At 36.5% G+C, this 20,003-nt stretch overlaps 2 protein-coding genes across 6 annotated transcripts in view; both read right to left on the bottom strand.

Annotated features, from left to right (window-relative positions):
- Positions 1-1,222: 1,222 nt before the first annotated feature.
- On the bottom strand, positions 1,223-5,485 carry LOC113052876 (secreted frizzled-related protein 3-like). The gene is made up of 7 exons (XM_026217319.1): positions 4,245-5,485; positions 3,726-3,764; positions 3,543-3,599; positions 3,236-3,301; positions 2,888-3,092; positions 2,752-2,815; positions 1,223-2,216 (listed from the first exon to the last, which is right to left on the bottom strand). The coding sequence occupies exons 1-7, from the start codon at positions 4,699-4,701 to the stop codon at positions 2,142-2,144; spliced, it is 963 nt and encodes a 320-aa protein (XP_026073104.1). The 5' UTR covers positions 4,702-5,485; the 3' UTR covers positions 1,223-2,141.
- Positions 5,486-6,222: 737 nt separating this feature from the next.
- The window catches only part of LOC113052875 (nck-associated protein 1-like), a 51,487-nt gene continuing 37,706 nt past the window's right edge, over positions 6,223-20,003 (bottom strand). For 3 of the 5 annotated variants that reach the window (XM_026217316.1, XM_026217318.1, XM_026217314.1), the window contains 13 exons: positions 19,802-19,941; positions 19,271-19,402; positions 16,480-16,698; positions 15,486-15,616; positions 15,248-15,345; positions 14,197-14,290; positions 12,884-12,966; positions 11,247-11,327; positions 11,082-11,175; positions 8,854-8,970; positions 8,592-8,701; positions 8,325-8,414; positions 6,223-7,199 (listed from right to left, as the gene is read on the bottom strand). In XM_026217316.1, coding sequence (XP_026073101.1) covers positions 7,083-7,199; positions 8,325-8,414; positions 8,592-8,701; positions 8,854-8,970; positions 11,082-11,175; positions 11,247-11,327; positions 12,884-12,966; positions 14,197-14,290; positions 15,248-15,345; positions 15,486-15,616; positions 16,480-16,698; positions 19,271-19,402; positions 19,802-19,941 — 1,506 coding nt within the window. In that variant the 3' untranslated portion in view covers positions 6,223-7,082. The remainder of the gene's footprint in view (positions 7,200-8,324; positions 8,415-8,591; positions 8,702-8,853; positions 8,971-11,081; positions 11,176-11,246; positions 11,328-12,883; positions 12,967-14,196; positions 14,291-15,247; positions 15,346-15,485; positions 15,617-16,479; positions 16,699-19,270; positions 19,403-19,801; positions 19,942-20,003) is intronic. The other 2 variants (XM_026217315.1, XM_026217317.1) reach the window with 2 other exon arrangements.

Raw genomic sequence — 20,003 nt, 5'->3', positions numbered from 1 at the left:
TTTTTTTCTTTTCTAGTAAAAATATTTAAACATTGTTAAATCAAAATGCATTTCCTTGAGAAGCAAAATGACTTAACATATGTCTTGTTTTCTGATAAATGTATAAAAATTATAAGATTATGAGTTTATGCCTAAAACACGAAAAACATCTGCCAATTGCCAGATTGTTTCTTGTTTTAAGAAAAAATCTATTTTGATAAAATACCACAAAGATGAGACTTAAAGGAATGGTTCACCCAAAAATGAAAATATAGTGAAATTTACTTACCCGTACTTACCTGGAGCACTCTTAAATTAAATATCCCATGAAATGGCTTGACAAGCACAGTTTTATTTCCCATGTTAATGGAATTTTCAAAAAATGTAATTAGCTGAAAATTGACTTACCTCAGATCACCCAAAATGTAGATCTCTCTAGCACTGTAAATAAACATCACTTTACAACTTACATCTCTGCGAGCATTTCCATATTTTATATATTTGTTTGGATTATTTTATTAGTTTTCACCTGACAGCGGTCCTGCAAAGACCCGTTGTCTCACACTCATTAATGGATCCTCTGCAGTGAATGGGTGCCGTCAGAATGAGAGTCCAAATACAAAATAAAAAATAAATAACAATAATCCACTTAACTCCAGTCCATGGATCAATATGTCATGAAGCGAAAAGCTAAATGTTTGTAAGAAATTCATCAAGGCGTTTTAACTGTAAACTGTCTACACAACATCAAAATCCACCAACATATTTTTTAAGAACTGTTTTGCTTACAAACAGGAGAGAAATATGCACAGGTCAAGCTGTGCTTACAAACACAGCTTTACTTGTGCATATTTCTCTCCTGTTTCAGATGAGACTTTTTCACTGGAGAAAGCAATATTATGGATAGAGGATTCATATTTTAGCCGGAAGCAACAGTTTGAAGTTAAAAATGTCTTAATGATGGATTAGTTTATTACAAACACAGCTTTTTTCTTCACAATATATTCATTAATAGACTGGAGTTTTTTTGGGCTTTGATTATTATGTTTTTATCAGCTGTTTGGACTCTCATTCTGACGGCACCCATTCACTCCAAAGTATCCATTGCAATTTTAAGCTAATTTTAAGTTTAGTTTGAACTATTTATTTAATATCTTCAGTCATTTTGCTTCTCAGGTAAATGTATCTTGCTTTTCAGTATGTCTCTTCTGTGTAAATAAAAAGAAATACATGTCACACCGAGTCGAATAAGATTAAACAGCTTTACTTGAACAGAAAGTACAGTGAAGAAATATTCTTGTTTGTCTTGGAAGACAAAATGTCTATTTGAGAAATTGATGTCATTAACATACAAACATGGATGTGTCATCAGCTAGATGTAATCTGAGTTACAGACTGATAATGGGCTCACGGTGGATTCTGAAGCTTTATGTACAGATTGTACAATAATAGCCAGTTCAATTGCATGACACTTACAAATGCAATTTCTTCCTAGGAATGACATTTAAGATCAAGCATATCTACAAGAGAACAGAACTACAGGAATTATCATGTAAAAAGCTTTTTTTCTTTTGTAAATGAACACCATTCAGAAAGCCCAACAGCTTGTTTTCGTCATCCACAAAAATGTTACACTCCTCGTCTTGGATCATCTCGACATCCCTGTGCTTCTGCCAAAGGATTTTCTCTCTCTCTCCCTCCACACTGTTCATTGTTCTTCAGAAGAACGATTAAACCTCCCGAGGGGAAAATTCAGTCTGTGATGAGAGCGCTTTTGTTGACTTTGTACACAGAGAGCTCAATGGAGCGCTGCGTCATGTCAAAGCACACTGGCATCTCCGTGGCTCTCCACCTCAACGCCGCTAGAAAAATACTCCTCCCTCCCGTTCATTCCTTCTCACTTTGATGGACAAACGCTGCCCGACACTCACCACCCTTTCCCGACAAGTATACACAGCAACGTCAAACCAACATTTTGTTTGTGCAAAGGCAACATTTTGTTCACGAGAATATAACGACGACAAAACAAAGCAACGACTAAAAAAACAAGTCTCAGCCAAAAATGAAAAACTAAAAACAAAAAAAGGACAATAGTGCAATTTTTCAGTTTTCTGAACCTCTTCTCTCCCTTGGGCTTGTCCTCGTGGTTTTTCGAAGGACAGTTAGTGGCGGCTCCGTCTCGGGTTGCTCTTGTCTGAGTTTAATCCTCTCTCCGAAGGCAAAAGCCGGTTCCATTGCTGACACACACACACACACACACACAAAAACATTAGTCACTTCCCATTGCCCTCTGCAACAGGGGCCTCTTTCCATATTCTCATTCAAAGGCTCTACAGTCTTCGATTTTATGTCAGCAGGTCAAAGCCACGAAACACAGAAATTAATGATACTTTATTCAATTGCAAGTTTGCAGAAGAAAAACATTTTCTTGCTAGATATTATTTCTGTCTATCTATATGTGTATATATCTAACTCCGATTCTTAACATGATTCTTTACACTAGTGGTTACTCTGTTATATGACACCTGTGTGAAATTCAGGAGAAATGAATTCATACTTCCATGAAAAATCCCATTGATTAAATGTCACTGAGCAAAACTGACTCCTAAAAGCATCATCAAGCATCATTTGCTTGCTGCTCCTGCTTGAGTTGATATTTTACATCTAATGCAATGACATTTAGGTATTTTAAGTAACATTTCGATATTTTGAGACCAAAGTATCTAAATACTTTCTGGGGCCACTGTAATGTAGGGACTGCTATTTTCATACCTTCACTTTCCGTGCCAATTTATCTTTCCACTTCTGTGCAATGGACCCTTCAATGAGCAGCAGTCTGTGAGAGAAATTATTTATGAGCACAGGAATATAATCTATGAATATCCTCATCACATAAATCAGGCGCTACCTGGACCTTTCCTCGTTTTCATAACCCATGATGATATATTCCTCATTGGCTGTCAGCGGTGGACACAGACACCCAGAATTATAATAAAGAGTGACGGTGTCTCGAGGGATGTGGACCAGAGAGGACTTCAAGACGTCTTTGACTTCCACAATGGCACTCAGGTCATGATTTCTAGTCTTGATCTCTTTCACTCTTGCCCTGATGACTGAAAAGAGGAACAATGAAAGCGTGTTGTGTTTTAAGAATCACAAAAAGGAGTCTTAAGAAAAGAGAATACGTAAGAAATACAAAGCAAGACCATCAAGAACTTTACACAAGGTAAACTGTAAAATAACCTTCAGGCCTTACCATAATTGTAATTGTTCTTTGAATATGTCTTTTTAGCAAGTCTCACAGACTTGCATTTGCACCGATCTAAAATAAAAAGTAAAAGATTTTATGTTCAGAAATTTTAGGTACAACTGTAGTAAATCAGTAATGTTATGTTTAAAGTAATATTTTTTGTTTATCTAAAACATTAAAGCACTTTGCTATACCATGCATTTATAACGTATCTGCACATTCATATTTAAGAATTATGCACAAAAACAAAACTAAAAATCCTTATAAATATACATATAAAATTATAAAAAGTATTGATACTCAAATAGCATACCATTCGCTTTTTTGCAGTTAGCATTATGTGAATCCATTGGGAAGTCTGGATTTCCTTCTGCACAAGATCCAGAACCAGAGAGTTTAATTTTCAAACTGCATTTTATCTATGCATTCCAGAAACACCCTCTTTGAATTTCGCCATGTTAAACAATAATTCAGAGTTATCAAAAAATGATCTCACCAGGGTTACATTTCGAAGGGTCTTGATAGTAAGGATTATCTTTAGGGAAGAGGAATTTAAGGATTACTTTAACAAAATTGTTTTAACAAGATTATAAATTAGCACCTTTGGAAACGGAGATGACTGTCAAAAGTGCCCCAATAAGACAACATTCATTATAATATAATAAAATATAATGTCATAATTAATCACTACAGTGTAAGAACATAATCAAAATGTCCCACTTTTTCATACTGAGATTAACAAGTCCAATTATCTATCTAAATTAACGTCTTATAATAATAATGATGACAATGATAATATTGAAAATTATCGCACGCTTTACATATAAACATATTACACACTATATGCATACAATAAAATCTGTATCTATATATTACATAAGAAATTTTATATAGGGTAAATTTTCATATCTTGGGTCACTTTTTGACACTTATATGACTATCATAATTGACCTGAATTCTCCGTATGCATTTTTAAAAAATAAATAACTGACAAAATAATAAATGCATGAATAACCTGGCCCCTCCGCCTTGACTATCGCCTCAGGTGAGATGCAGACTCCTCGGTCGTAGACGGGCAGCTCCTCGCAGGCCAGACTCTCCGGCCAGGTATGATTGTACTTCTTCATGACCGGCTCGCAGCCGCGCTTGGCCCGCTCGCACACGGACTTGCAGGGCTTGATGGGGTCGTGCTGGAAGTCGATGGTGCATATGGGCGCGTACATGGCGCAGAGGAAGAACAGCAGGTCCGGGCTGCACTGGGTGCCCAGGAGCCCCTCGAACTGCTCGATGGCGAGCACGGCGTTGGCCTGCGTGCTGTGATGGAGGTGGTTGGGCATCTTGGTCATGTTCCACGGCATGGACCTGCACATGGGGATGCGGATGGGCTCGCAGGACGCGCCCGCGGTGCCTCGGGGGATCTCCAGGAGACAGGCGACGGCCAGGACGCAGATGAACATCTCGTAGGGAAACATATTATTGGTGAAGAAAAAAACACACAGTTGAGAGATGAAGCTATTTATAATTCACCAAAAGCATGCGAAGATCTTCTGGAGAGCTGGAGCCTCTTGCGCGTAAAAGCTCCCCAAAACAACGTTCCTCAAACTAACTTCACCATACTGAAGTATTGTATCAGATGAACCGAGAGCGAAAGCTCATGTTTTTTGTTTTTTTATATAGTCTCGCTGAAATGATAATGCGGAAATAATTTCACTCCTGGGAAACGGTCGTGGGGTCCCTCTCTTCAGGAGCGCGCTGGTGAACTGGTCTCTCCTCCAGCTCCTGCTGACAGAAAGCGACTGGAAGCAGCTGGAGGAGGAGGAATAAGAGCAGCCCACCTCCTCCTCCATCACTTCAGTCTCCTGTTGCGCCTTCAAACACGAGACTGTTGACTTATTGCTGCCGTAAACGACTTTAACCAACACAAAAAGTGCTGCTTGAATAAGTCAAATAGTACATAGAGTTGTGGACATAAGGAGGTGCTAATTTAAAGGCAGACCTCGAATCAGCATCTGTCTGTGTTGATTAGGACGCTACAAACAGGTACAGAACAATAATATATTGAAAGGAGAAGGGTCACACTATGTTTTAGCGGATTTACAAAATTAATGAACTGCATGTTTTTGTATTCAGAGTTGATGTTTTTGCACATTGTGTAGGTTAAGCCATAATGTTTGAATTAAAATATGGAGAAATTAGGATCGCCTACAATTTTCACTAAAACATTACAACTCTAATTGTGAAATCAAGGCAGGGTTAATTTGCCTGGGAATGTGTTTTTATATTTTATTTATTTACGAGTAAAATAAGGTTTATGGTTAACATGCATTCCACGTTTTACATTAAAGCACAGTGTCATACCTCAGACGTGATTTCTGGAAGAAAAATAAAAAACAAACGCGGGATGCTAGCAAGTTACTAAACTACAACTACCATAAGGATGTGAAGTTGTGTTCGTGACGAAGCAGACATCCGTTTGTAGTCTTTATGTAGAACAGTTTAGCATCTTATGCTTAGCGGAATATTTGAGAAATGACTGTAAGGTAATTTATATTGTACAATAAAATGTTAAAGTCTCCACGAGAAATGTTTACTACATCACTTAATTTACTCTTAAATCGAAAAAGCTGCATTTTGGCTCAATTTATGTGTGAAGATTTAGATGAGCAGCCTCCTATCAAAGAAATAACAATGCTCCAGTCAGCTTGGACTACAAACAGAATAATAAAAATGCTGTATATAGAAGCCATTTTTCATATTCCTGCATAATGAAATGTCAAAATCACACAGGGTTCCCACTTTTTGACCTCTGGATAAGGACATTTAATCAATAATAATAATAAAATTGGGAGAAGGATATATTAATAAACCATTTAGACAAATATGTGAATTGGTTTAACCGAATTCTTTAAAAAAAAAAAAAAAAAAAGAACAATTTACTGTTGATTCCATGTTTTTCGTGACTATCAGAACTACTTTAAATCACTTAAACAGCATTAATGTGGACCAGTCAAACTGCATTTGACCTGATGTTTATTCATGTTATGGAAGATACATTGTCATTTCCAAAAAATCCAAAACATATAAAACCGGTTAAGGGAGAGGAGGGGGAAAACAACTAATAAACATTCAATAAATATGTAAGAATGTTTATTATAGCTTACAGACCGGTACAATGGAGTGTCAATGCCACAAGGCATCATGAAAGTTAGTTAAAAAATTATACTATGCTTTGTACAGACAACACTAGGTTGCTTTTAGAACATGTAGTTATGCACAATTCTGCCGTTTCAATCCAGATGAGATACTGTTATATCCATTAATTTGGCAAGTATGTCAAAGAAACACAAAATGTAATGAAAATAAATGCAAATTCACAGGGAGGGAGGGAGGGAGAGAGAGAGAGAGAGAGAGAGAGAGAGAAGCACGCAGTAACCCACACTAGAACAACATCAAAAAAGAATCACGGTTTCATAGAGGCATCTGTTATCGTAACAAGCATTTAGCATGATTTAGAGTTTTTAATAATTCACCCTTGCCCTCCCCCCATGTCCCAACACACACAATTAAGTATTTAATGTGTTTGTTTCCATGTTTAACCATTGCAAATTAAAACACAAACCATAAAAAACAAAAGAGGTCAAAATGATGCTTAGTGTCACTAGTCCCTGGGATCAAACTTGATTACTGTAAGTGGTCAATAAACAAATATTCTTTTCTTTATTCAGTGTCATAAAAGTTTTGATCCCATTAAAAGTCTTGAACTGGTAAGACTATAAGATTGGAGAATCCTACAGAGAAATATGGAATGAGGGCTGAAGTATCCGCCGCTCGAGTGCTCTACACACGGCAACTCTTATGCTGAAGAAGACACAGACTGCTTGTAGACGGCGTGGTAGGCGTTCCGGAGCAGGACGTATGGGAAGCAGGACTCCAAGAGGTCCATGGTGAGGAATGGTGATTCTTGAACGATCTAGCCAAAAACAATCACGTTCAGAACAGATGTCAGGGTGATGGGATTGGGATGTTCTGCTGCAACTGACACACGTGGGCACATCCTGATAAAAACCCCTTCTCACTTCCCTTTACACTCTAATTCAATGCATCCTGTAGATTGCGCTTCAAAGAATGAAAAATCCCATGGACAAATCCCCCTCAAGCCTTACAGATTAAAAGAGCTGCGTGACTCTCAGACACAAACAACAGAAACAGTCCTTAGCACATTTTCCCAGTCATCAGAACAAAACGATGGAAGTATGGAGAAATCGTGTGCAACCAAAGCAGTTGGTTTGGTTCTTTTAAGTGTTTTCCCCATTGATTTTCTCCACAGGGATTTCAAAACATTCTTCAGTTCTAAACATTGATCTCAGAACGGGATTGTTTGGTTCAATCAAATTCTCACAGCATTTGGTTTAAAGCAACAAAGTATATATATATAAAAAAAGACAGGACTAATTAATATCTATTCTGAGGAAATTAACTACTCATGACATGAAACTCTGTGACGTTATTGACTTCAGTCATTGCTAAGCATTTTTCTAAATAATTTCTAAGTGTGTATATGAATCAAACCCCCAACCTTGCGTTTGCAACCTTGTGTTTACACACACACACACACACACACACACACATACATATACATATACATATATACACATATATGTGTGTCTGTGTGTATATATATATATATATATATGTGTGTGTGTGTGTGTGTGTGTGTGTGTGTGTGTGTGTGTGTGTGTTTGTGTATTGACTATCGCCTCAGGTGAGATGCAGACTCCTCGGTCGTAGACGGGCAGCTCCTCGCAGGCCAGACTATATTTATTATGCTCACCAAGGCTGCATTTATTAAAAAATAGTCTACAGCCGCCAGAGTAGATGGTAATGTTTTCTCTTGGTTCTAAATAAATGCGACTTATAGTCCAGTGCAACTTATATATGATTTTTTCCTCATCATGACGTATTTTTGGACTGATGCGACTTATACTCAGGTGCTACTTATAGTACGAAAAATACTTAAAACGTTTTAGTACTTAAAACCTCATAACATATAATCTTTTTTTTTTTTGTCTTGTAATGAAGGTGTGGATTCACTCACCATGTCCAGGAGCAGGTAAACAGACTCCCTGTTGCGTGTAGTGGTTTTATCCGTCTCTTGTCCAATCTTCAGCAGGCTGGAGGAGGCGAGCTATGGGACAGAATTACAGGGGTTTATTAAGCTGCAAAGAACCAGAGAGAGAGATGCACAAATTGAGTGTTTATGTTGACATGTTAATGTAAATGGCATGTTGTGTAGTAAAAGTTTTGGAAATGAAAAAGCTTTAAGCCTGGAATTAGAACAACTACTACCATTACTGTTACTTACCGCGAGGAACTCTTTGAGGCGATCCTCTATGCTGCCCTTGTGGATAGTGAACAGAGCAGCGGCAATCTGGTTTATCGCTTTAGCCAGACAGTGAATGTTGTTGCAGTGACCTTAAAAGATTTAGAGAAAGATAACACACACACGATAAATGCCATGCACATTAAAACACGTCATTCCAGCGGACCACAGTTCAAACAGCACAGATGTAACCTGATTTCATTCGCAGCGGTTCAGCGCGAGACTGAAATGTAAAAATTGGTACCTTCTATTGCGGGACTGTACTGTGACATCACATTGCTGGCCAGGGTCGGCATGGAAACAGCCACGAAGACCATCAACAGGCAGGCGATCTTGTACTCCTCCTCTGGGCTAATATTTTCTGTTACAAACAGAGAATTGAGTATTGTGAGATGGCAGGGAAACTGCATTTCTCTCTCTGGACAGTGTCCCAAAATCTGTGCAAAAAACCAAGAAAAACGGCACTAATGCCCAAAAATTAACTCTTATTTATGTTATTAGCGCAACAGCATTTGGTGTGATTCAATTAAGTCTAGTTTGAGTTGACTGGCTATTTTGATAGTAAACAGAAGACGTTTGGATTTAACCATCAGGGGAATACAACAAAAACATCGGCTCTGGCCAAGAGGCCCTGGAGGGTCTGAGCTGCTCTGAGAAAATGAAATCTGTTCACCGGAGCTCTGGAGAGCTGCTATGTGGAATAAGATATGTTTAGGTGCACAAGGCTCTTCTCAGGAAGCTGATTCCTCGAACGGGCTCTAATGCCAGATGAGGGTCTGATAAGCAATGCTGGACAAATGCATCTGCAAACAGCTGTGCGAGGGAAGCTACTATGAAATGTGAAGCTTCGCAAACCACAAAGATGCACATTATTTCAAGTAGTGGTAACTCTTTACAGTAAGGTGCAATTAAAAAAATGTCTGTTTTCTATCAGGTTTGGATTTTAATATATATTCAAATGTTTTCTTGTAATGGCTTTGCTGAATTTTCAGCATGCTGAAAACTTGTGTGTGTAAACTTTCAGGATTCTTTGATGAATAAAATATTCAAAAGACCAGCGTTAGTTAGAAATAGATATTTTTCAATAACAAAAAAGTTTTTTTATTGAGCAATTTAATGCATCCTTCCTGAATAAAAGTATAAATTCTTTATTTTTCAAAATAAAAAGCACACATTTCAATAGTAGTCTAAACGAATACATTTATAACATTGTTTTAAAAAATAACAATAGTTTATGTATTAGGAATAAAACACCATACTTATAAATTACATAAAATAAAACACTTTATATTACTTTATATTATAAAATACTTTATATTACCGATCATACTTTATACTATACTTATATAAAAAATATTGTGATAAACAGCAGCATTTAACCAAATATTTCCATTAAATGATGATGTAAAATGCCTTGCATAGACTTTTTTTTGAACCAGTTTACTGGAACAACAAGTCTGAATGAACCGATTCATTAAAATTAAGTTTGATTCATGCCTCCGTCTGTAAAACGGCATTGTAATACAGAGATTAAAAAAGCTTGCCGCATTAATAAATCAAGTAGCATTATTTTGTCAGATTACACGGTTACAAAAAGTTGTAGTTACTGGCAAAACAATGCTATTGCGACGATAACCAAGTTCTTATTACACTGCTAAAAAAGTTAGTAGTGTCGCTTTTAGTTAGCTACTCCTCAACACCGAAAACGACACTCATGAGACACTAAAGTGCAGATCTGCTATGCACAGATATTTGTATTCTTTTTAACTCTGGAGGTTGTGGTTAAAATAGGCCTGGCCATGTGAGGTTTGAAACTTTCTTGTGAAATCATTCACCACAGAAATAATAAGACATTGTAAACTGATACTGTGATTAAAGTGAACATGGGTGTGGATGTAATGCATGTTTCTGAGTGTGTATTATAGTGTGAGGTTACACCATAATCACAGTGCAAGTGAGCATCCTAACGCTGCAGTATTTGACCCGATATAAACCATGTGATACCACTTGACCTTTCAACGCAAACCAAACCTTTTTTACAGCCAGCTAGCTTGCGTCCAAGCTCTTAATACAGGGATTTCTGGTAAATCATTTAGCATGAAATGGTCTTTAGATTTGAGCACCAAAGTGCACTCTGGAAAACGAATTCCTGTTCAGATTTTCTTTCAAATACGTGCACACCGACGTCAAACTCCGTTAACTACCTCTTTTGTAGCAAATGCTGATAAAAGGTGAATTCCAAAAAGGGGACACTCTGCGTTCTAACATATCTAGAGCAACACCACCTGATGCATATCGGCATAATCTGCACTTTCTTAAGAGGCCAAAACCAAAGCACTTCCAGTTACAGCATTTTATTTTCCTCTGAAAAGGAAAAAACTGAGCCAGTTCATATTTTGATGCCAAAAATGTACATCTGGGTTTGAAATGGCCTGATGTGCAATACCATTTTAATGGTCTGAAATAACCTACCAGACTTCTGGGAAGACAGAGCCACTACCAGAGCAGGGTCGATCTCACAGGGCAGGCCTGCAGCAGAAGACAGCTCGTACACGTTCATGGCAACCTGAGAAAAGGGAGAACTTTAGGTCCGGCGGCCCGTCGTTACTGCTGACAGCAAGTGTGAATGTCACCTACCTTCATATCAGTTTCACGAGGAATGTGGTCTTTAAAGTCTTCCACGGAGCTCACAAGGAAGGGAATGTGGCAGGACAGCACCTGGAGAAAAGGACAAACCTGTGATTAGAGCTCATTTGGCCTACAACATCTTCAAACAGAGGAATGGTTTACTCAACCTCACTTCATTCCAATATTACTTGCTTCAAACACAAAAATCAGAGTTTATATTTCCTCAAAATAAAACAGTCAGGGATTTACAGGACCAAGCTTCGAAAAGCACAAAAAAAACCCACATAAATAGGTCTTTAATGATTCACTGGTTCTCATTTCCAGTCCTGGGGACCCCCTCTTCTGCACATTTTGCATGTCTCCCTTATTTAACTAACCTGAATCAGATCATCAGCTCGTTAGGAGAGACTACATGAACTGAACGGAGTGTGTCAGATAAGAGAGACTTGTGCAGAGCAGTGGGTCCTCACAGTGGGGAATTGAGAACCACCTGTGTGTGCTACATTCAAAGTCTTCTAAAGTCATAAATATGTATATGTATAATGATCGTGTGAGTAAATTTCAACTGAGAATCTTATCTTACTGTAGCTCTCTTTCACACTTATGCATATTCAAACAACCGAACCCAAGCGTCTTTAGGTGGCACATTTGAAAAAAAAATAATAATAAAAACCAGTATTACCGTATTTTCCGGACTATAAGTCACACTTTTTTTTCATAGTTTGGCTGGTCCTGCAACTTATAGTCAGGTGCGACTTATTTATCAAAATTAATTTGACATGAACCGAGAGAAATGAACCAATAGAAAACATTACCGTCTCCAGCCGCGAGAGGGCGCTCTATGCTTCTCAGTGCTCCTGTAGCCTACACTAAGCAGCATATAGCGCCCTCTCGCGGCTGTAGAGGGCAATGTTTTCTCTTGGTTCTAAATAAATGCGACTTATAGTCCAGTGCGACTTATATTTGTTTTTTTCCTCATCATGACGTATTTTTGGACTGATGCGACTTATACTCAGGTTCGACTTATAGGCCAAAAAATACGGTATTTATATCACATTATAGTATTTAACAAATTTGCATTGTTTTATTTTTATATTTTCAGTTTTAATTTTAGCTACGGTTTTAATAATTTTGTGCTTTAGCCATTTTTCGTAGTTTTTCTATTTATTGATAATATTTGTATTTCATTTATAAGATTTTACTTACATTCAACTATACGTATTTTTATATTGTTAGTTTTAGTTAATAACAACACGCTAATATTATGGTAATATATATGAGAATGCAAAGCAGATTTGAGAGCTGCAGAAGCTCTGTTCATTTCACAAGACATTGCATGACTTTGCATTGCACTGCATGACAGAAGATGCGTAAAAGTAATATAGACAACTTATTTGGTGCTTTTTGGAGATTTGCAGTGCAAATGATCACCCATGTTTACTGTATGAGAAAGAGTGGCTTGGAAATTCTACATAACATCTTATGCATTTGATGGAAGAAAAAAAGCTAATACAGGATTGTGTTGAGCAAGATGTCAGCTATAAGGCATACAGCATTCATCTGTTAAGCTGAAATGATGTCCATGTGAGTGTGGTCTGAGTAACGAGAGAAACGAGACGAGACAAGACATCTGGATACAAACTCACATCTCTGAGAGCTTCCTGAGCCAGAGAGCGGAATGACAAAATCACGCCGATGATGGTCATCCGTTTCAGCACGCTGTCAACTGCTACAGAAATAGAACACAAGTCTTATTAATAACTTCCAAAAATAGGCCATTTTCCTCCTTTAGTACCACTAAAATAGGTCTGCAGGTGGTGTGTATATGGGCCACATTCCTTTAGACGGGATTTCTAAATTCCTGCTCTTATTTGAGCTCAGTAATATGACTGTATGAGGACAAGCTGTAATAAATAGCACAAATAGCTCTGTGTTGAGGGCAGAGTCTGGAGTGAGTGGGGGCGGGTGGGAGTTAGTAGAGCTCATACCATGACTTTCCAAACAGATACTGTCTAATACAGGGCTTCTCAACCTGGGGTACATGGAGATGAATGGAAATTTACAAGATTTAAAATATTCAAAATTTTCTCACCTTGTCTAACAATATTAATATACAAACCCGATTCCAAAAAAGTTGTGACACTGTACAAATTGAGTAAAAAAGGAATGGAATGACTTCCAAATTATTGCATTCTGTTTTTATCACAATTTGTACAGTGTCCCAACTTTTTTGGAATCGAGTTTGTAGCTTTGAGTATGATTCCTTGACCACTTTGACATGAAGACACAGTTTGCTTTGTTTTTACATGCTGTTCATGGGCAGATTAATCTGAACAAGATTAGAGACCATCAGAGAGAAAAAAAGGAATTTATTAGATGTAGTACTTCATTTAGTATTGTATATACTCTGTGATCAGAATATCTGTCCGGTACTGATTATTTCACAAAAAAACATATTAATATAATAATATACGAATACACTGTACACTACTATTCAAATGTTTGCCGTTGTTTTTGAAAGAAGTGTCTTTTGCTCACCCATGCCACATTTATTTGCTCAAATTCAGTAATATCATTAAATGTTATTACAATTTAAAATAACTGTTTTCTATTTTAATATATTTTAAAATGTAATTTATTTCTGCTGGCAAAGTTAAATTTTCAGCATCATTAATCCAGTCTTCAGTGTCACATGATTCTTCAGAAATCATTCTAATATGCTAATTGATCATCAATATTTCAAACAGTTGTGCTGCATAATATTTTTATGGAAACTGTACATTTTTTCCTGGATGCATTTATCGAATATTATAAATGTATTTTACTGTCAATTTACTGTATTTTGATCATTTTTATGTGTCCTTGCTGAATAAAAGTCTTAATTTTTTTTTCTTCACAAATCTTACTGACTCCAACGTTTGATTTTTGTATAATTATAAGTGCCACAACAGATACGCACATGTGAGTCGCTTAAAGAGTGCTGCCATATGGTCCGGCTTGTCAAAGCTGGTCCTCATCTGGGTCAGAACTTCCACATTGTCCACCACAAGTTTCTGCAAGGGCAACAAAAGACCGTATGATAAATAAGCAGAAGAATTATCTGAATAGGTCTGAAGCAGTCTGTACATCTTTCCAGACAAGGAGATCATAAGGTACATGCACCTTTAAAATTAATTAAAATCTAACAACAGCGTTTATGACAATTTGATTATCAGAATCAACAAATGCGAAAGAAATGCTATTGATTGAACTTAATTTTGAACACAGAAAATAATTTTTAACACCTAAGCAGAACAATCTTGAACAGTAGCCGATTAAAGGCATGAAACTGCCTGAGACGGGAACAGCGTTTGCATGTGAACAAATGATTTGCGTAATTTGAACTCAAGAGAAAAAACATGTTCCGCGTTAAAGTCCTTTGGTGAACATGGTGCAGAATAGCAATGCAGAATAAACCATTTCACTCCACAGCTGATTGTGGGTCAGATAGGAAACTTGGTTCTTTTTCCCCCAAATTACTTTCAGCTGAAGGAGAAAGGGTTGCATGGTAGAACATCACTGACATGAGCCAAGCCTGTGTTCACACATTTTGGTTGGTGGTTGTGAAATGCATATTGGTAAGAGAAAACATACATACAGATGAACTGCCCAAGAAAAAGCAGTGCATTCTTTAATCATTATGTCAGGGAGTGCAAACAATACACCATTCATACCCTTTACCTTCAATGTAATCAAACTAACATTTGGTTCAGGTTTAATTAGAGTTGTGGTTAAATCATCATTGCTGACAGTTCTCAGCTGTCTTTGTCTAAATGTTATGCAATAACTCGGAGTCTAGACAAAAAAATAAAATAAAATAGTAACTGTGGGAATCACTGTTTAATAGGGAGACTAAAAAGAAGCTCTAATTGCCCTCAGGCCGTCTCCAACAGAGAATTGTGCTTCAGAAACGCTCTCAGATGAAGGCAAAGATCTGCAGACCTTCCTCCTCGGAGACCCTTATCACTCACCTTGAGTTCAGCCACCTGGGAGGAGATGTGCCACATGAGGCTCTCGCTGAGGAACTTCATCCCGTACGGACCAAGCAGCTCAGACAGCGAGCGCATTTCTGAGAGACCAAGACAAGAGCGTTTAGACGTGCTATTACAGTTTGATTGTGGATATAATCAATGTCTAGCTGTAGAAAACATTGTGTACTGTTTCTAAACAAGAGAATCCTTTATTCTTGTAGAGTGCTTTTCCCCTCACCAGATATGTCCGAATACTCCTCTGCATTAAAGGTGAGCTCATTCTCCGTGGGTAAGTTGACGAAGGCCTTCATGGCGGGAAAGTAAGCGATGTGACCGTTGCTGACCTGCCGCAGTAGAGTCTCCAGATACCTGCACACAGGTTAACATCAAGCCAAAGTTCATTATAAGACATCACAGGCACCTTTTTATTTAATCATTATTTTTTAAAGACAATTACACAATATCATATCCGTGATCTAATTTGAACTGTTTGAACACATTATGTAGCACTTTGTTTGTCAAAAATTAAATGAATTTCACAAATTTCATTTGATTTTACTTTATACTATTAATAATAAAACAAATTAAATTGCTACCTTTTATGGTTTTATTTAAATCATAACAACACAAAAATCAGAAAAATTAAATCAGACAACAACATTTCTGAAAAAATCAAATGTAATTCGTCGGGCCCTATTTATTGTTAGTGTTAATTTTTTAAGAATTATTGTCAGATTTTTTAGGTTTTATAAATTAGTTTAGATGTGTTTTGTATTATTAAAATGTACTTAAACCATTTAAAAATGAACCTAAAAAAAAAAAAAAAACTATGGGGATTTTGTGAAATATTAAAATGCAATTTGTGGAAAAATAAAACAGATTTTATAGGGCACTATTTCATCTACTTCAAAACCATTAAATACTTAAAATATTTACTTTTAAAGTTATAATTATATAACTGTTCAAGTGAATTAAAATAGACTATTTTACTCAACATTTGTGTATATTTTTATGCCGTTTAGAGCATCAAACTGTATTTGAGTTTAGTTAAGGCATGTGCTTTTTGTTGCTTCCTATGTACAGTGCTCTAAATGGCTCATCTAAGAGGTTCTTTTTCAGTTAAGATGTCTCAGAAGGCAACAGTGTATGAATGCAGAACACTTGGTTTTGGAATAGAGGCATTCATGCTCACACTGTGGCCCTTCTGTAATTTTGGGTATGTAGAGTCTCACCAGTTGGTGTAGAGGCTGGTGATGGTTGGTTCTCCATGACTGTCGAGGTGCTGGGTCTGCTGCAGCAGCACGTTGTTGAACACTCTAGTGATGTCAATCTGCACGTAATTCTCGATGGACTGCAGCACTGTCATGTAAGCCCGCACGCTGGTGAGCAGCTCTGATGGTTTGGCGATTTCCTGTGTGGCCTGGTTGTACATGGTCATCCCGACTATGGATCTAAGAGACAGAAACAGCCAGCAAGCACTGAATAACAAACATGAACCACCCCTACTGACTTATGACTCTTGTTTTTTTTGCACATGATTAAATGGTGCATGTAATGCTAAATGAACAAACTGCTTGTTCTCATACTTTTTTTTTTTAATGTAGCCTTCTACACCTCAGAAACATTTCTGCTGATGTAATCAAAACAAAGCAGCAAGAAAAAAAATAATAATCTAACTGAATAAACAATGCAAGAAAAAAATTACAATAGATAAAATCCATTTCCTACCAAATGTTCAATTTCACTTAGAAATAGCTCCCATTTAAAAGTCATTCAATTCAACATGAAGTGCTGCTTAGGTTAAGTTTAAAGTATTTTAATGGATTTAAGTAAAGCATTTTAAAGTTTAAACCCATCAAGTAAGAAAGCTAAATTATATAAAGGATAAACAACCAGAGCTATTTCAGAATCACTAAGAAACTATATATTACTAGATATTATAGTTTTTCATTAATAATTAGAATCAGTTTATATTTTCTGTTTTATATTTTATTGTTTAGTTATAAGTTTTTTTGAGTTATTTTAGTACATGAAGTCAAAGTAAATTAAGTTGAGAAATGCTTCTTTGGCAACTAGCTGAATTAAAACAGATTTTAGATTATATTTTCATTTAACATTTATTTCTATATTTTTTTCTTTATAGTTTTAGTTTTTGTTTAGGTTTGTTAATGATAACCCTGTAAACAATAAACCTATATTAGTAGAATATTTCAGGGCAAAACAGGATATTGTATGAGCAAAAAACATGAAAATTCGGTGATCGAAAGAAATTGGAGCAAGTTATTGACATTTTGATAAACGCTTATGGAGACCTGGAATATATGGTAAGAAATTAAACAGGGTCAAATTGGATTTGGTTATGTGGTGCTGAGCAATGGTGGCCACTAAAAACAGGTTCATAACAACTAAATATTTTTTATGCTTTGGCCTGAATCATAGCTATTGACCCTGTCAGATGGAAATGGGCAATAACAGCACATGGTTGGGTGGTGAGATCTGCTAACAGGGCCTCTCACTACTGAGAAGCATGACCACATGAGGGGTTCACAGCCCAGGACAGAGGGGCCAGCTAATGCATCCGCGTCAGAGTTTTGAATCCAACAGTGGAAAATACCTGTTATTCCTCTGCCTGGTGTTTATTTAGTTGGACAAGTGCTATTCTGGAGCTGTGTCAAAATTCATGCTAACAAACTCCCCCTGCCAGTCCAATAAATTACACAAATCGAACAATAAACCCAAGAGGCTCTTTAAGCCATTGAGTTCTCAGCTTAATTAATAAGGGAGAGCTGGACAACAATGTTCCTTGACACACAGAATGCAACAGTAACCCTCCCCTATGAGGCAAATCAAAATGACTGATGTTATGGCAGAACGAGTGTGGATAGACCTCATCATGAAGGGAGGACTGTGGGTAATGTAATAGATAAAACAAGCAATGATATATTTATGCAGGTAGAGGCCAAATTCAGTTCAGGCTATTGGGATATTTATACCCACAGGATTCAGGAAAAAAAATCTGATCCACATTATAGCTTTTCTCACTACAACTATTTTTAATACTGTTAATATCGCATTGCACAACCGAAGTAAATTTTAAATATACGTATGTACGTACATGTAATTTATTTTATATTTTACATAGCTCTCTAGATATATAATATAAGAAATATTTATTATAAATGCATAACTTTAATTAAATAATATATATACTTAATATAATTCTTTTTAATTTTGTAATATTATATATTTTACATTTGATAGAAAATGTAAAATAGAAATATAGAATTAAATAGAATTAAATTAAAAGTGGTATTATTATTACAAGAATATATTTTTATATAAATACACACATTCTTGATATAATACATTTGTAATTTTGTAATATTATAATATTTTTATAGAAATTAACAACAATAATATACGTTTATACTATAAAACAAGGATTAAGGATTATGACAAAAATCATTATTGTGGATTATTGGCTTGAAATTGTAATTGCAATTATTATGTTTATCACATTATACACTGAATGATGTTTATACTATTGTTTGATGCAACTGCATGTTGTATTGAAAGCTGAAAACACTAGCTGAAAAACTTTTAGTACTTTTCTGTAGTATCAAATGTCAACTATACATCGGATCGGTTTCTTCTTTAAATTCTAAAAAAGTAAAAATATGAATAGAATTATAAAGTTATATTAAAAATAAAATTAAAATATTGTGAAAAACCCTTAAGATAACGTAGATAGAAAAAAAATTGCACCTTAAGCATGGCGATTAACATAAGGGGACTTTGAACGATTAATTGCTGCTTTGAAAGATTACATAATGTAATTTTAACTGTAATTACAAATTCGATTAATTGTGCAGCCCTACTATAAAAATACACATACACGTACACACACACTACATTATCCAAAAATTGCATTACCACATGGTTATACAATATATAATAAAAAAAAATTCATATCACACAGACTATGTTCAGATTATTGTGTATCTGGATGGTCGCTTGACTTACTTAGTGAAGCGGATCTCCAGGTGGGAGGTCAGGTACTCGCGTGGGGTGAAGGTGTGCTCCCAGACCATCATGTTTGGGACGTAGTTGATTGAGAAGCAGAGCTCTGACAAAGCAGTGTGTAGTTTGTCCAGACTAAAACAAACAAAAAAAGGCCTTAAAAACTAATTTCCTTCAGATTACACAGTCAATCAGGGAGAGCTTAACCTGCACAATAGTGTTGCTCACCATGGGGCCAGACCGCTCTTATGCTGTTACTACTGCTCATGTGTGTCCATGACAGGCTTTAGGATAAATCCTTTTTATATTATAAGGAGGATCTGACTGAATGTCTGCTAAATGGGAGGATAATACAGTAAAGTCCTCCAGCAGGGTTTTGTTTAACACAGTGATTCTCAACTGGTAAGATCTAATATTGACACCGACATGCCCTCATTGATGAAAAGCATGAATTACAGAAACCAGTACAGTATTTGACCCAGACTGTAACAAGTGCTCAACAGGATGAAGAAGAAGAGTGAGTTTCATCCTTACTTGGTGACCAGGAGTCTGTTCTTCCTCATGCTCTCAACACCAGGTTTCTCTCTCTCCGGTTCACCCTTCTTCCCCGTCTGCTTTTTCGACTTCTTGTTCACGGCCTGGCTGATGGTTTTGGCACAATGTTTTGGCAGTAGCTGTGCAGAAGAGCAACAGGAGAAAGACATTTTTCAAATCAACATGATATCTAAATTTAGCC

The sequence above is a fragment of the Carassius auratus genome, chromosome 34, assembly GCF_003368295.1.
Source record: "Carassius auratus strain Wakin chromosome 34, ASM336829v1, whole genome shotgun sequence".
In the NCBI taxonomy this organism is placed as follows: domain Eukaryota; kingdom Metazoa; phylum Chordata; class Actinopteri; order Cypriniformes; family Cyprinidae; genus Carassius; species Carassius auratus.
The sequence above is the reverse complement of the archived record's forward strand: the minus strand, read 5'-3'. Positions and strand labels throughout refer to the sequence as shown.

What these genes read in the sequence shown, in the direction of transcription:
- LOC113052876 (XM_026217319.1), bottom strand. Translation starts at nt 4,701, where the DNA reads ATGTTTCCCTACGAGATGTTCATCTGCGTCCTGGCCGTCGCCTGTCTC. An exon ending in TAACTGCAAAAAAGCGAATG is followed by an intron (nt 3,302 to 3,542) that starts GTATGCTATTTG and finishes TTTTTATTTTAG; the next exon opens with ATCGGTGCAAATGCAAGTCT. An exon ending in AAAGAACAATTACAATTATG is followed by an intron (nt 3,093 to 3,235) that starts GTAAGGCCTGAA and finishes TCCTCTTTTCAG; the next exon opens with TCATCAGGGCAAGAGTGAAA.